The 17,108-nt window shown below is 49.6% G+C and overlaps 1 protein-coding gene across 1 annotated transcript; it reads right to left on the reverse strand.

The window, feature by feature from the left end:
• Positions 1-13,335: 13,335 nt before the first annotated feature.
• Positions 13,336-16,751, reverse strand: LOC129512639 (DLA class I histocompatibility antigen, A9/A9 alpha chain). The gene is made up of 8 exons (XM_055330078.1): positions 16,606-16,751; positions 16,151-16,420; positions 15,676-15,951; positions 14,748-15,023; positions 14,528-14,632; positions 14,066-14,098; positions 13,884-13,931; positions 13,336-13,756 (listed from the first exon to the last, which is right to left on the reverse strand). The coding sequence occupies exons 1-8, from the start codon at positions 16,676-16,678 to the stop codon at positions 13,752-13,754; spliced, it is 1,086 nt and encodes a 361-aa protein (XP_055186053.1). The 5' UTR covers positions 16,679-16,751; the 3' UTR covers positions 13,336-13,751.
• Positions 16,752-17,108: the final 357 nt, after the last annotated feature.

Consider the following 17,108-nt stretch of genomic DNA (forward strand, 5'->3'; position numbering starts at 1 on the left):
CCCCTTCCCTGCATTACTTCTGTCCTCCCTCTAACACTGGAAGTGACACCTAATTTTTAACACAGGAAATTATTACGATCTAGTCTAGTGTCTTTGTTCCCATCTTAGACCCTAAACTCATTGAGAGCAGACTATGTCTTACTCATTTTCTTATCCTTAGGGGCAAGCACAGTTCTTGGCATAGGATAGGCACCTGATTGGGACACCTGCTTGGCTCAATCTGGTAAGCATTTACCTGCAGCTCAGGTCATCTACCTTCAGCTCAGGGTCCTGGGATCAAGCCCAGCATTAGGCTCCCTGCTCAACGGGGTGCCTGCTTCTCCCTCTGCCACCCCACCCCCCACCCCGGGGCTCATCCTCTCTCTCTCTCTTTATTTTTTTATTTTTATTTATTTATTTATTTTTTTTACGATAGTCATACAGAGAGAGAGAGAGAGGCAGAGACACAGGCAGAGGGAGAAGCAGGCTCCATGCACCGGGAGCCTGACGTGGGATTCGATCCCGGGTCTCCAGGATCGCGCCCTGGGCCAAAGGCAGGCGCCAAACCGCTGCGCCACCCAGGGATCCCTCTCTCTCTCTTTAATAAGTAAATAAAAACTTAAAAAAAACCAGGCATTTGATTGTGAAGTGAATGGCCTGGTGTGGGGGAAAGGTAAATGGTTGAAAGGCTGAGATTCCAGAAGGGGAGGGCCCAAGAAAGACAAAAGCAATTTCTTCTTCCATCCTTCCCTATTCCTCCAGTCATTGTGGGGAGAGAGAGAAGAAAGAGTGCTGGGTGGATCAGAGAGGATGATTCCAGTCCTTTGAGGAGGGCTCCAGGGGTACGGAGAGAGAACTTCTCTACGGTTTTAGGGAAGATCAGCTCCGGCATTATCCCCCATCTCATAGGCTATTCAAAATCTTCCCCTTCTTAGGAGTATTGAGGTGAGATGATGGAAACGGAACTATTGGAGGCAGGAGTCTCAGGTATCAATCCAGCTTTGCTCCTGGTGATTTTGTAGAAAGGTTATTTAAACCCTTGACTCTCAGTTATAGATCTCTAAAATGGAAGGTTCGGGATCCCTGAGTGGCGCAGTGGTTTGGCGCCTGCCTTTGGCCCAGGGCGCGATCCTGGAGACCCGGGATCGAATCCCACGTCAGGCTCCCGGTGCATGGAGCCTGCTTCTCCCTCTGCCTATGTCTCTGCCTCTCTCTCTCTCTCTCTCTCTCTCTGTGTGTGACTATCATAAATAAAGAAAAAAAATTAAAATGGAAGGTTCCTCTTCACATGAACATTGTGAAGATTAAAAGAGATATTAATATAAGTTCCCAGGAAACAATATATGCTACAAGAGGTGAGTTACTTGCCCCATCAGTTCCTTTCTCTGCCCCCAAGACCCTAATTGCTCTTCTGGCCACATTCATCTTTTTCTTTCCTGAAATCATACAAATCACAAAATGTTAGCTTGCAGATATATATGTTCCTATATTGTCATCGTGTGGTTGTTTGGTACATTTTCTCTCTTTTTTAAAAAAAGATTATTTATTTATTTATTCATGAGAGACACACAGAGAAGCAAAGACACAGGCAGAGGGAGAAGCAGACACCCCACAAGGAGCCTGATGGGGGACTCCATCCCAGATCCTGGAATCAAGACCTCAGCCGAAGGCAGATGCTCAACCCCTGAGCCATCCAGGTGCCCCCATTTTCTCTTTTCTCTTAAAATGTGAAGGTACCAGAGATCCGGTGTTTTGAGCTCTTTCCGTTTCTCTTTTCTCTGAGCTAATTTGGGTGTCTGGCAGGTGTTTCAGGGTAGTTATGAATCTACCCAGAAAAAGGTATTTATGCAGCCTCCTCACTCTCTGTGGGATTTTATTGTTTTATTTTTGTTTTTAAAAATTTTTTTTCTTTTTTTTAAGATTTTTTTTTTATTTATTTATTTACTCATGAGAGACACACACACAGAGAGAGAGAGACAGGCAGAGAGAGAAGCAGGCTCCATGCAGGGAGCCAGATGTGGGACTCAATCCCGGGGCTCCAGGATCACACCTCAGGCTGCAGGTGGTGCCGAACCGCTGTGCCACCGGGGCTGCCCTCTTTTTGTTTTTTATTTATTTTTTTTAAGATTTTATTTATTTATTCATGAGAGACAGAGAGAGAGAGAGAGAGAGATGCAGAGACACAGACAGAGGGAGAAACAGGCTCCATGGAGGGAGCCTGATGTGGGACTCAATCCCAGGTCTCCAGGATCAGGCCCTGGGCTGAAGGCTGAGCTAAACCGCTGAGCCACCCGGGCTGCCCCTCTTTTTTTTTTTTTTTTTTTTAATTTATTTATGATAGAGAGAGAGAGAGAGAGGCAGAGACACAAGCAGAGGGAGAAGCAGGCTCCATGCACCGGGAGACCAACGTGGGATTCGATCCCGGGTCTCCAGGATCGCGCCCTGGGCCAAAGGCAGGCGCCAAACCGCTGCGCCACCCAGGGATCCCTCTTTTTGTTTTTTAAATAGTAATCTCTACGCCCAATGGGGAGTTTGAACTCATGACCCAGATCAAGGGTCACATGTCCCACTAAGAGAGCCAGCCAAGTGTCCTGATTATTTTATATTCCTATAAGCAATGGATGAGAATTCAGATCATTCCACATCCTTACAAATATTTATAGTTTATTAATCTTTTTACTCTTAGTCATTCTAATGAGTACATACTGGTGTTCCATTGTGATTTTACGCTGCATTTTCCACTAATGACCACTGATGTTGAAAGTTTTTTCATATATATATTGACTATTGACCATTCACTTATCTTCTTTTGTAAAATCCCTGTTTAAGTCTTTTGTTCATGTTTCTTGTTGTTGTTGGTTTTGTTTCTTTCATTGCGAAATTATAGGAGTTGTTTATACACTCCACATCCAGATCCTTTGTCACCCACCTATTGCATTGCCTGGCGGATGTGTGTTGAATTTGGTGTATAGGTATGTTTTTTTACTAAGACTTTCATTTTATTTTATTTCTTGAAGTTAACTCTATGCCCAATGTGGGGCTCAAACTTATGAGTCTGAGATCAAGAGTTGCATGCTCTACCCACTAGATACCCCTTTACCAAGACTTTCTAAAAAATCCCTTTATTTGGCATGTTTAAGACTTTGTATAAATTGTTTCTCTCTGAATGCATCATTCTGTAGCTTGCTTTTTCGGTTAACATTATATATGAAATGAATCCATGTTTATCCAAATAGTTCATTTATTTTTATTATGAGATGGGATCCAATATGCTACAATTTATTCCCTCTCTCCATTGACCTTTAGTTTGTTTCATTTTTTTTTAAGATTTTATTTATTTATTCATGAGAGACAGAGAGAGAGAGAGAGAGAGAGAGAGAGAGAGAGAGGCAGAAACATAGGCAGAGAAGCAGGCTCCATGCAGGGAGCCCGACATGGGACTCGATCTCGGGTCTCCAGGATCAGGCCCTGGGCCGAAGGCAGCGCCAAACCGCGGAGCCACCCAGGCTGCCCTCTAGTTTGTTTCTATAGTGAATGTTCTAGGGCTTCTCTCTTTGGTTCCTTGTGTAAGTTCCCCTAGGATATGTTTATAGGAGTGGAACTACTGCACATCTCTACCACATGATGCTGAATTGTTCTCTGAAGTGATTGCATTGTTTTATAGTACTCCTCCCCCTACTGTCCCCCTTTTAAAGCTTCTGTGGCATTATATAGTTCTGGTTTTCTTTGACGCCCTTTGCTGACTCTCTTTCCTCTAAATACTGGGGTGTTTAAGAACTGTATATGGGCTGCTTGCTCTGTTTTTACTGCCTTCTTAATCACTCTACTTCCATCTAGTCCCAGGATTTTTTTATAGTTTTTTTTTAAAGATTTTATTTATTTATTCATGAGAGTTCCCTGTGCCTGAGAACAGTTGGCGCCACCGTCCTTGGGACCCCTGGGATCCTGAGCCCACCCTGTCGCTCCAGGGACTGCCCCCCACTTCTCCACCTGAACACCTTAAGACTGGTGTGTCCCCCACTCTAGCAGACTTCTGAAAGTTCAGATTTTGTGCTGTGCTGCTTATAATATTGTGCGTAGACCCGTCAGCTGGCTCCCTGCCCTTGTGGGATCCAGGGCTGTGTCTCCCCAAGATCAACTGATTGATTTTTTTTTAAGATTTTATTTTTCTGTAATCTCTACACCCAACATGGGGCTTGAACTTGCTACCCCAAGAACAAGAGTCCCACGTTCTTATGAACCACACCGAGCCGGTCAGGCTCCCTTTGATTGATTGATACATGTTAGTTGAAGCAGGGGTGTTGCATGTGTCAGGGCAGAAACTGAGCCCACACTTTGAGGTGTGGTGGAGTCATTTGGACCTTGATCAATATTAAAGAAACCATAGCTTCCCTGGGAGCACAGGGAGCAGGGCCCACACACGTGAAAAGTTGATAATTTCCTTTACTGTAGTAGTTATTTTATTGACTCTTTATTTAAAGTGCTATTCAATGGTAAATGTCAATCTAGGATTGGGATACAGTGAGAACGTACTAGGATTTGGAGGTAACTAAAGCTCCCCGTCAAGGACTCAATGTTCCAGTTCGATGCAGAGATAGGCAAGGAAGCAAAGAGTTATGAAACATGGCACTGGGGTGCCTGGCTGGCCTGGTTGGGGGATCTTGATCTCAGGATTGTGAGTTTGAACTCCATGTTGGGTATAGAGAGGACATAAAACTAAAATATTTAACAAATAATAAATGGATGAACAAATAAAGCATGACATCAAAGGTAAAAAAAAAAGGGGGGAGATCCCTGGGTGGCGCAGCAGTTTGGCGCCTGCCTTTGGCCCAGGGCGCGATCCTGGAGACCCGGGATTGAATCCCACATCGGGCTCCCGGTGCATGGAGCCTGCTTTTCCCTCTGCCTTTGTCTCTGCCTCTCTCTCTCTCTCTCTCTCTCTCTCTCTGTGACTATCATAAAAAAAAAAAAAAAAAAAAAGGCTGGGATGGAAACCAAGCAGTCTGGCTCCAGGTGTCTGAGATCTAATTGGCATATCATATGCAAACAGCACTTTCAAAATTAAACATGAAAAGTACATCCAACACAGAATTATATATCCAGCCAAATTATCAATAAGTGAGAAATAAATATATTAAAAAGAAAAAAAAGAGAGAGAAGAGAAGAGGGAGAGGGGCAGAGACACAGGCAAGGGAGAAGCAGGCTCCATGTAGGGAGCCCGACGTGGGACTTGATCCCAGGTCTCCAGGACTAGGCCCTGGGCCAAAGGCAGTGCTAAACCGCTGAGCCACCCGGGCTGCCCTAGTCCCAGGATTTTATATTTTATTTTATTTTATTTTTTAAAGACTTATTTATTTATTCAAAGAGAGAGAGAGAGAGAGAGAGAGAGAGAGAAAGGCAGAGACACAGGCAGAGGGAGAAGCAGGCTCCATGCAGGGAGCCCAACATGGCACTCGATCCCGGGTCTCCAGGATCACACCCCAGGCTGCAGGTGGCGCTAAACTGCTGCACCACCGGGGCTGCCCGTCCCAGGATTTTAAATATCATTTATACACAGCCCGAAATATATATCTACATCTTATCATAGTTTAAGAAATAGCACACCCAAATAGGTGCTCAAATATCTTGTGCAGATGGAAATGCAAACTGGTCATGCTTTTCTGAAAGGCAAAATGGCAATTTCTATCTATAAATTAAATTTCTATCTGATAATTTTTAAAAATATTTTATTTATTTATTCATGAGAGACAGAGAGAGAGAGGCAGAGACATAGGCGGAGGGAGAAGCAGGCTCTCTGCAGGAGCCCAATGTGGGATGATCCCAGGACCCCGGGATCATGCCCTGAGCTGAAGGCAGACACTCAACCGCTGAGCCACCCAGGCATCCCAATTTCTATCTAATAAATAAAAAAATTGGGCACAATTTATCATAAATAAATAAAAATTAAAAAAAATTAAAAAAAAATTAAAAAAAATACAAAGGGCAGCCCCGGTGGCTCAGCGTTTGGCGCCGCCTTCAGCCCGGGGCGTATTCCTGGAGACCTGGGATCCAGTCCCATGTCGGGCTCCCTGCGTGGAGCCTGCTTCCCCCTCTGCTTATGTCTCTGCCTCTCTCTCTCTCTCATGAATAAATAAATAAATCTTAAAAAAATAAAAAGACACTGGACACCTGGGTGGCAGATTTGGTTAGTCATCCAAATCCTTGGTTTTGGTTCCTGTCCCATCTCAGGGTCCTGAGATCCAGTCCCTTATAGGGCTGTGTGGTCAGTGGGGAATCTGCTTGAGTTTCTCTATCTTTCTCCCTCTGCCCTTCCCTCTGCTCTCTCTTTCTCTCTCTTATTTATTTATGTATAAATAAATCTTTTTTTTAAGGTTTTATTTATTCATTCATGAGAGACACACACACACACATAGAGGCAGAGACACAGGCAGAGGGAGAAAGCAGGCCCCATGCAAGGAGCCTGATGTGGGACTTGATCCCCGGACTCCAGGATCACACCCTGGGCTGAAGACGGTGCTAAACCTCTGAGCCACCAGGGCTGCCCAATTTATGAATAAATAAATCTTTAAAATAAAAAATAAAAAGACACAGGAAGCTCTTAATACATCTTTATGGGAGGGTATCCATGGTATGTGGTTAAGTGTAAGAAAGTAAGGTGTAGGAAACCATATGTCAAAATTTGTGTAAAAGGAAAAAAATATATTATATATTATTACTTGTTTGCTTGCATAAGCATAAAATGTCTTTGGAAAAATAAGCAAGGGACTAATATTAGTGGTTACCTGTTAGTGATGGGACAGGGTGAGAAAGAGACTTTTTATCTTTTTGAAGCTTTTGAATTAAATCAAGATATAAAACAAAAAACAAAAACAAAAACAAATAATTTCAAAGGAGACAAAACAAATAAAATTGAAAAACTCAAAATAAATAAATGAAAAGAAAATGACAGGAATAATTCCTCTACTTTTATTAAGATAAAAAATTGTCCAGGGCAGCCCCGGTGGCTCAGCGGTTTAGCTCAGCCTACAGCTCAGGGCGTGATCCTGGAGACCCGGGATCGAGTCCCACATCGGGCTCCCTGCGTGGAGCCTGCTTCTCCCTCTGCCTGTGTCTCTGCCTCTCTCTCTCTCCTCTCTGTGTATTCTCATGAATCAATAAATAAAATCTTTAAAAAAAATTGCCTGAAAATGTATTGGCTCTTGAACAAGGATGTTTACTACCATTTTAAAAATACATATTTTATTTATTTATGAAAGACAGAGAGAGAGAAAGGCAGAGGGAGAAGCAGGCTCCATGCAGGGAGCCCGACGCGGGACTCAATCCCGCGTCTCCAGGATCGCTCCCTGGGCTGAAGGCGGCACTAAACCATTGAGCCACCTGGGCTGCCCTGTTAACTACCGTTTTAACTCAGCAGGTTATTTTCTTTTTAAATGCCGCATCTGGGCAGCCCTGGTGGCTCAGTGGTTTAGGCGCCGTCTTCAGCCCGGGGTGTGATCCTGGAGACCCGGGGCCCCCTGCATGGAGCCCGCTTCTCCCTCTGCCTGTGTCTTTGCCTCTCTCTCTCTCTCTCCCTGTATCTGTCATGAATAAATAAAATCTTTTTTAAAAATGCCGTATCTTTCTTGATATATTTGTTTTTCATTCATTAAGAGGTAGAATAAGGGCACGATTATTCAACAAATGCAATTCGTTTGGTCAAGGAAATCGACCAAGTCTTGGTTTCAGCAGGAAAGCCCAATCTACAAGACTTTTTGGTTGTTGATGGTTAGACACAATCTTTGTAGCTTTAGAAGTCTCAGGACGCCCTCTAGTGTGCATATGGATTCAAAGTCCAATGATTCAAAAATAAATCACTGGTGCTTCTAGTCTAGGACATCATGTTGTAGCCATTTGCCAAAATAGCAGAACCATCATTATTTGCCCATTGTGTTATCCTGTTAGTTGGCTTGTCATTGTCAGGCTATGCTACCCTATCTTTGGATTAGAAACTGTGCTCAGAGTTCCTCAGGTCGCATCATAGGTCCCAATGGCTGAGCAAGGGCCTGGAGGTCAATGCTGTGAGGGGTGGAAGGGCCTGAGGGGACAGGAACCAATCTTTGGAGGCACAGTTGCCCCAGGTGCTGTGTGTAAAGTGCTGCTTCTGGATCGCCCTCTCAGACCTCCATGTCTGGTGCCTGCCTGGATGTCTGCCCATTGCTGGAACTCAAGGCTATCAGACAAACACGGGATCACTGGGGTTGGAGCAGGGTTCCAGGATGAGCCAGTTGTGGTTCAGTTTGTCCTATACTGCCGCCTTATAGTCCTTTTCCAAGCCACTTCACCTTCTCCTTTTAAAAAATATTTTATTTATTTATTTGACAAAGACAGAGAGAGAGAGAGTGAGCACCCAAGTAGGGGGAGCAGCAGGCAGAGGGAGAAGCAGGCTCCCACCTGACAGGAAACCTGATGTGGGACTTGATCCCAAGACCGTGAGATCATGACCTGAGCTAAAGACAGATGCTTAACTGACAGAGCCACCCAGGTGCCCTCCAGGCCTCTTCTGATATTAGAAACCAAACCAGAGGGATCCCTGGGTGGCGCAGCGGTTTAGCGCCTGCCTTTGGCCCAGGGCGCGATCCTGGAGACCCGGGATCGAATCCCACGTCGGGCTCCCAGTGTATGGAGCCTGCTTCTCCCTCTGCCTTGTCTCTGCCTCTCTCTCTCTCACTGTGTGCCTATCATAAATAAATAAAAAACAAAAAAAAAAATTAAAAAAAAAAAAAAAAAGAAACCAAACCAGACTGACTTGGGGCTATGGTTCTCAAAGTGTGGACCTGAGACAAGCTGCATTGGCAACACCTGGGAACTTGTTAGAAATGCAAATTTCAGGCTCTACCCAGGACCTATGAATGAGAAATTCCAGGGGTGAGGGCCCAACACACCGGATTTTATTTTTATTTATTTATTTATTTTAAATTTTATTTATTTATTCATAGAGACAGAGAGAGAGAGAGAGAGGCAGAGACACAGGCAGAGGGAGAGGCTGGCTCCATGCGGGGAGCCCAGTGAGGGACTCCATCTGGATCCCGGAACTCTAGGATCATGGCCTGGGCCCAAGGCAGGCGCTAAACCACTGAGCCACCCAGGGATCCCTCTTTTTTTAGAGAGAGTGAGGGAATGCGCACATGTGTGTGGATGGGGCAGAGGGAGAGGGAGAATATTAAGCAGGCTCCACATTCAGCGCTGGGTTTGATCTCATGACCCTGAGATCATGTCCTGAGCCAAAATCAAAAGTTGGACATTTAACTGACTGAGCCACCCAGGCACCCCGAGACGTTTCTTTTTTAATATAGGCATTTACAGCTATATATTTGCCTCACAGCTCTGCTTTAGTTTAGTTCTTTTTTTTTAAGGTTTTATTTATTTGACAGAGAGAGAGAGAGCACAAGCAAGGGGAGAGGCAGGCAGAGGGAGGAGGAGAAGCAGGATCCCCACTGAGCAGATAATCTGATGTGGGGCTCAATCCCAGGACCCTAGGATCATGACCTGAGCTAAAGGGAGACGACTGCCGACTGAGCTACCCAGGCACTTGCAGCACTGCTTTAGTAGCATCCTCTAGGTTTGGGTGAGCTCTGTCTTCATTTTTGTTAATTTCAAAGTATTTTCTGATTTCCATTTTGATATCTCTTTGACCCTTTGATTATGTAAAATTGTTCTTTAATTCTGCATATTTGTGAGTTTCCCAAATTTCTTTCGGTTACTGCTTGATTTCTAGTATCATGGCACTGTGCTAAGAGAACATATTTTGTATTATTTTTAGCCCTTTAAATTCATGGAAGTTTGTTTTATGGCATAGCATATGGTTTAGCCTCAAGAAAGCTACACGCAGGGATGCCGGGGTGGCTCAGTGGTTGAGCTTCTGCCTTCGGCCCAGGGTGAGATCCTGGAGTCCTGGGATTGAGTCCCACATCGGGCTCCCTGCATAGAGCCTGCTTCTCCCTCTGCCTGTGTCTCTGCCTCTTTCTGTCTCTCTCATGAATAAATAAATAAAATCTTAAAAAAAAGCTCCACGTGCATTCAAAAGAATTTATAATCTGTTGATGGATGGGATGTTCTATAAATGTCATATTTATAGCTGGTTTAAAGTGTGGTTGAAATCTTCTGAATGTTTATTGATCTCTGTATAGTTCTATCGATCACTGAAGGTGATATATTGCAGTTCCTGACTATTTTTGTCTTTAGGTCTATTTCCCTCTCAAGTTCTGTCAGTTTAGTTTTCATGTATTTGGTGTTGAGTCATTAGGTGAATATAAGTTCATTATTTATTTATTTATTTAAAAATTATTTACTCATGAGAGACACACAGAAAGAGGCAGAGACACATGGAAGGCACTGCACACTTCTCCTTGCAGTCTGAAATACCGGATGCCCTCCTTGATCCCTCCCTCTCACCCCCCAGAAGGAATGCCTTAGGAAATGCTGCAGAGTTCACCTGTAACCATATCCAGCACCCACTCATTTCCTATTACCTTCCCTCCCCACACTCCAGATGTTCAGCCCCCATCCCCCTCCTGGGACACTGCCCTGGGTCCTACAGGTTCCTTACTAGTTGCTCCCCTTCACCTCTCAATTCTGCGCAGCAGCAAACAGGTGCTGGTAAAGAAATTCAATGAATTGATCTGTTCATTCTTATGACTCCACATCTCACTCAGAGAAAACTCAAAACCCTTCTACTGTCCTCAGGCCTCCATGACGTGACGTCATGTCACCCCCCTTGCTCTCTGCTCCAGCCCCAGGGGCCTCCTCACCCTCCCTCAAACATGGGACAGGCTCCTGCCCTGGAGCTTGAGCATGGAGGTTCCCTGCCTGGAAAGAACTTCCCCCAGACATCCTCCTACACAATTCATGTCTTCCAATCTCTCCCAGGTCGCCTTCTCAGGGAGGCTCCCCCAATCCCTGCAGTAAGGTGGCCACCGTCCCTGTCCTAGAGCAGGTTCTCTCTGGGTCACCTTCCTCAAGGCTCCTACCTACTTCCAATGTCTACACCTCCCTTACTTATTGTGCTTACACACATACACACACACACACAGTTCATGTCTGAATTACACGGGTTGGGACTGTGCGTGTGCACCTGTATGGGGACTTTTTTACTGTAAGTACTATCCACGGTGTTTCCCTTCCTTATGATTTACTAATTTATTGCAGCTTCGCTCATCGTAAGAGCACAGTACACACTACCCATAACACACAGTGTAAGCAACTGCTCATGTTCTCCGTGAGGTTCCAGTCACGAGCACGCTATTAGTTGGCATGTTTTGGGGGAGACATGAGCTACACTCGGATTTCCTACTACAGAAGGGGGTCACTGCCCCAATCACCCACCAGCCTGGGTCAGGTGTAGTCTCCCCCGACCACTAGAACATACTCTCCAGGAGACCAGCAGGTTTGCCTCACATGAGTCTCACTGAGCTGCCCAGATGCAAACAGTGTGTCCTGCATGTGACACAGGACAGTTACAGCTGAATGAATGCGCAGGAAGAGGGTCTCCCTCTTCTAGAAGCGCCTGGGGCACAGCTGTTCTGTGGCAGCTCCTGCCCCCCATCAGCCACTGGTCATCAGTGCCCCCTCTCTCTCCTCACGGGGCTGCCCCCACTTCCCTCCCTCAGCTCAGCCCCCACCCCCACACCGTTTCTCCTGCACACACCACGCACAGAGTTCACTCCTCAGACACACTGCACTTGGGCTTCCTGGGTCCTCTTCTCCAGCCACAGAGAAATCTACGTTACACTCTGCTTTATAAATCCCACGGGGATCATGGGGCCCAGGGCGGGGAGGGAGGGCAGAGCAGCAGGGGAGGCAGAAACTCCTGGACGCTTATGAGGAGAACCTCTGATTTCTCCCCTCTCTACCTCAGGATGTGAACAATAATCCAGAAAGCAGCTGGGGAGGGAGGGGGAGAGTGGATGGATCTGGAAGTTCATCTCTCCAAACCTCGGGGATTCCTGTGTGCAGGGGACGACCTAGGCCTGTGGAAACGGGAGTCCAAAGGACACCTGCTGCTGTAACCAATGGGGTCACCAGGGGACAATGGGACAGGAACTTGGACACAAGAGCAAGAGCAGGCATGAGGCTCTAGAGGAACAACTCAAAAAAAAAAGAAAGAAAGAAAAAAAGGAAGAAACAAAATGGGGGCTATGCTGTGACTCAGACCTGAGTCTAGCAGGCTGACCCAGTCTCAGGAAGCTCTGGCTACAGAAGGTCCTGGTGACAGGTGACGTCCAAGTCCCTGTGATCACAGGTCCTGGTGAGACAAGCTTCTACAGAAGGGGCAAGGACACGGAGAAGAGAGGACCCGGCTGAGGCCTGAACACGACTCACCCAGTATGTACTGAGCACCTACTGGGCACTGGCACCGTCCCCCCTAGGCTCCTGACAGCTTTCAGCCCCCAACTGCAACTGATTGAGCACAGCAAACATGAGGATTCTGGAAGGTTCTCAGGGCTTCCATTTATTTGCTCTCTCAACTTCAGAAATCTTTTATTACCTTAAGCAGTCCCACATCCCAAGACTTAGGAAATACAAACCCCTATCTGGATCCTTATTTTTTTATTTTTATTTTTATTTTTTTTTTATTTATGATAGTCACACAGAGAGAGACAGAGAGGCAGAGACACAGGCAGAGGGAGAAGCAGTCTCCATGCGCCGGGAGCCCGACGTGGGATCCGATCCCGGGTCTCCAGGATCGCGCCCTGGGCCAAAGGCAGGCACCAAACCGCTGCGCCACCCAGGGATCCCATGGATCCTTATTTTTTTAAAAAAATATTTTATATATTTATTCATGAAAGAGAGAGAGAGAGAGGCAGAGACACAGGCAAAGGGAGAAGCAGGCTCCATGAAAGGAGCACGATGTGGGACTCGATCTGGGAGGGGGAGAGTGGAAGGATCTGGAAGTTCATCTCTCCAAACCTCGGGGACTCCTTTGTGCAGGGGGGACCTAGGCCTGTGGGGACGCAAGCCCAAAGGACACCTGCTACTGTAACCGATGGGGTCACAGTAGTAACAGCAGGCATGAGCCTCTAGAGGAGTAATTAAAAAAGAAAATAGGGGCTATGCCGCAACGCAGACATGAGTTTAGGCTAACCCAGTTTAGGCTAACTCTGTGGCTAAAGAAGGTCCTGGTGACAGGTGATGTCCAAGTCCCCTTGATCACAAATCCTTTTGAGACAAGCTTCCACAGCAAGGACACGGAGCAGAGAGATAACCCAGCTGAGGGGCACACCCAGGGTGCACTGAGCACCTACTGGGCACAGGCCCCATCCCCCCTCGGCTCCTGACACCTTTCGGCCCCCAACTTCAACAGACTCAACACAGCAAACATGAGAGTTCTGGAAGGTTCTCAGGGCTTCCATTTATTTGCTCTCTCAACTTCACAAATCTTTTATTACCTCATCAGCCCCACATCCCAAGACTCAGGAAACACAAACTCATATCTGGATTCTTATTTTCAATAGGTAGTAAGTCATTAACTCAACATGAAACAAAGACAGGGATAGAGATGGTCCAGCACTGCCTCTCCTGGACAGGAAAGCACATCAGAGAAGAGAGTGCACATCAGATTAGGGACAGGTCATGGTGGGCAGGGTGGGCCAATCTCCCCACCTCCTCACATTATGCTCCTAGGGACACAGGCACATCCTGACACTGTTTGCAAAGAGACAAGCCAGGGTTGTTGATGTCATCACGTGAGATGTGAACACATCTTGCATCGCTCAGTCCCCACAGGACAGCTGGTCTCACACTGTGAAAAACAATCAAGTACAAATTGAGGTCGGTCACATAAGTGCTGACACTCTCAACAGTCCCCCTCGCACTCATCGGTCCCCAGTGCCCCAACCCTCCCCACGTCAGGGTCTCTGGGGTCTCACCTCTAGGAGCCGTCAGAGACACATCAGAGCCCTGGGCACTGTCATCGCCTAGAGGAGAATAAACAGGACGTGGTCAGAGCTCACAGGAGGTGAGACTAAAGGAGGAGCTGTGGGGGTGAGCTCCCCATGGGGTCCTGTCTACACTCCCCTGGGGTCTCAGGGATCACCCTGTCCATACTCACGTGCAGCATGAGAGTAGCCTGGTCCTTTTCCTCCTGTGGGGAGAAAACATCATGTGAGAGGCCGGGCACAGGGCTGGGCCAGGAGATCGTCAAGGAAGCTCCCAGTCCTGGTGCAGAGTGAGTCTGCAGAATTCTGACTGACCGCCCAGGTCAGGGTCAGGAGACATGACATGAGGTGAGGGGTCACTGGACCACCTGACTTGCTGAAGGTCTGTCCTCAGCAGGGGCCTTCCGCTCTGTCCTGTGACGGCTGGGAATCAGTGTCCGTCACCAGAATCACCAAAGTGAAACTCTGGCCTTCATTTTCCCAAGTGTTTGCTGCACAGTGAGTGTGAGTACACAGCTCCAGTGTGGGAGAGTAACCGCGTATGGACGGTGCTTCCTGTTAACAAGGCAGGACAGTGGCTCCCTAGGAAACCCCCAACAGGACAGGAAAACACAGATATTCAGTCGGTTCCCTACCTGAGCGCTGCTTCCTCCAGATCACAGCTCCAATCACCCCAGCGACCACGAGGAGAACCACAGCAGCAATGCTGATGATGACAGTGGTGGACAGAGGGGAAGGCTCTGGAAAGGGGAGGGAAGATGAGGGTCCAGCCTCTGGCTTGAGTCCTGACTCTGCTGAAATTCTCCAGAAGAGCTCCACTTGCCCTGAGAAGCTCTACCCCGAGGCCCTCCTTACCCCATCTCCGCATGACAGGCTCCGCCAGCCCCTCATGCTGCACGTGGCACGTGTATCTCTGCTCCTGTCCAGAGGGCACCACCACGGCCGCCCACTTCTGGAAGGTCCCATCTCCTGCAGGCCTGGTGTCCACAAGCTCTGTGTCCTGGGTCTGGTCCTCCCCATCCCGCTGCCAGGTCAGGGTGATCTCCGCAGGGTAGAAGCCCAGCGCCCAGCACCTCAGGGTGACCTCATGGTCAGAGATGGGGTGGCGGGTCACACGTGTGCTGGGGGGTTCTGAGGAAGAAGAATTGGACAACCCACACTTTGGTTAACTGCGTGGTCCACTGAGACTGCATTTGTGTGACCATCCTAGGGTGGACAGGGCAGTTGGTTCACTTGGAAGAAGCACAAAGCCCAGTCACCAACCTAGCCTTTGGGATGTCCTAATCTTTAGAAGTTCTAGAATCAGGGAGAGAGCTCAGGGTAGGAGGCTGCAGGTCTAAGGTGGAGAGCACACTAATGGTCCTGACCGTGGTGGAGGCTGAAGGAGTCAGAAAACTCCCAGTTCAAGCTCCAAATATGTTTTCATTGGAGATGAAAGCCTTGAGGGAAAGTCGGTGGTCCTCACTCGGCTTCCAGGTCAAAGGGCACCGCTGATGGTTATCTCAGGATGGCCTCCACCTGCCTCCCCGGCCTCCACCTGCCTCCCCGGCCTCCACCTGCCTCCCTGGCCTCCACCTGCCTCCCTGGAGACCCTGGATTGCTCCATTGTCTTAGAGAAAAGCGGCCTCTGGGTGAGTCACCCTAGTAGGACTATCAACACCCAGGCAGATCCCCTCTCCCCAGCCGTGGGAGGGGCGGGTTTCTGACCCTGAGTCCATATTCCCTTCCTGGTGGGAAGCCCTCCCTAGTGGAGGCGAGATCGGGGAGGCCCGCGCCCCGGTACCTGCGCGCTGCAGCGTCTCCTTCCCCATCTCCAGGTACCTCCGCAGCCACTCCACGCACGTCATCTCCAGGTAGTTCCTCAGGTGCTCTGCAACACCTGCCGCCTCCGTCTTGCGCCGGGTGATCTGCGCCGCCGTGTCCGCCGCGGTCCAGGAGCGCAGGTCCTCGTTCAGGGCGATGTAATCGGCGCCGTCGTAGGCGTCCTGACTGTACCCGCGGAGGAGGCGCCCGTCCGGCCCCAGGTCACAGCCGTACATGGTCTGGCGGGTGTGAGACCCTGGCCCCGCCCCGACAGGCCGCCACTCAGTCCAAAGAGAAAGTAAAACCTCCCGGGAGTTCCCGCGGGTTCGGGACGGACGAGGGGGAGGGGCGGGGACCTCGGACTCGGGGTGACGCCCGGACCCGGACACTCGGGGCGACCCCGGCCGGTCGGCGGGGAGGGGGGTCGTGCCCTGGCCCCGGCCCGCGTCGCTCACCGGCCTCGCTCTGGTTGTAGTAGCCGCGCAGGGTGTCCAGGTCCACTCGGTACACCTGTGCGGTCTCCTTGAAGATCCGCGTCTCCCGGTCCCAATACTCCGGCCCCTCCTGCTCCACCCACGGCGCCCGCGGCTCCGTCCTCCCAGTGGCCGCGTCGCTGTCGAACCGCACGAACTGCGTGTCGTCCACGTAGCCGACGGCGATGAAGCGGGGGTCCCCGCGGCCGGGCCGGGACACGGACGTGTAGACATACCTCAGGGAGTGGGAGCCTGCGGAGCGGAGGGGCTGAGACCCCGCCCGACCCCCCTCCCGCCGCGGGGCCCGGGGCCCGGGGGGAGATGCCCGGGGGGGGGGCAGGACGGAGGCGGGAGGGACGCGGGAGCCCAGGCCGCGGGGGGCCGGGGGCGGCGGGGAGGCGGCTTCCCGGGGTCCCCTCGCTCCCGCCCGCACTCACCCGCCCGGGTCAGGGTCACGGCCAGGGCCGCCGACAGCAGCACGAGGAGGGCTCGCGGCATCACCACCTCCATCTCCGGGCTCCCGGGACACTGGCGGTCGCTGCTGGACTCGGGGGCGGAGACGGAGGCGGACGCTTTAGAGCCCGGGACCCGGTGCCGCTGATTGGCTCCTCCAGAAACGCTGCACCCAATGGGAGCGCGAGCTGGGGCTGCGTCACGAGTCTCCAGGCAGGGGGCCCTGAGCCAGGTTGGGAGAGGGAGAAGTGAAACCCGGGGAGGTGGGGACTCCCCAGCCTGGGCGTCCCCGCCCCGGACCCGCCCTGGGGCCTGAGACCCTGAGAGGCAGCCCGGGGTCCTGAGACCTTGCCCTGACTCCTCATCTAGGGCACACAGGGCTCTTGTCGCACTGTCTCCCTGAGTCCTGGCCCGGGAGCTCTGTGAGGCAGTGAGTCTAGAACATTCTGTTCCCACAGCGCATCTACACTGTCTCACAGATTACTGA

This window comes from Nyctereutes procyonoides, unplaced genomic scaffold, assembly GCF_905146905.1.
Source record: "Nyctereutes procyonoides isolate TBG_1078 unplaced genomic scaffold, NYPRO_anot_genome, whole genome shotgun sequence".
Classification (NCBI taxonomy): domain Eukaryota; kingdom Metazoa; phylum Chordata; class Mammalia; order Carnivora; family Canidae; genus Nyctereutes; species Nyctereutes procyonoides.

Excerpts from the sequence above, each read along its gene's own strand:
- LOC129512639 (XM_055330078.1), bottom strand. The coding sequence starts at position 16,678 with ATGGAGGTGGTGATGCCGCGAGCCCTCCTCGTGCTGCTGTCGGCGGCC. Across the intron at positions 15,952-16,150 it reads CTACAACCAGAGCGAGGCCG|GGTCTCACACCCGCCAGACC; the intron begins GTGAGCGACGCG and ends GGGCGGGGCCAG. Across the intron at positions 14,633-14,747 it reads GCCTGTCATGCGGAGATGGG|AGCCTTCCCCTCTGTCCACC; the intron begins GTAAGGAGGGCC and ends TCCCCTTTCCAG.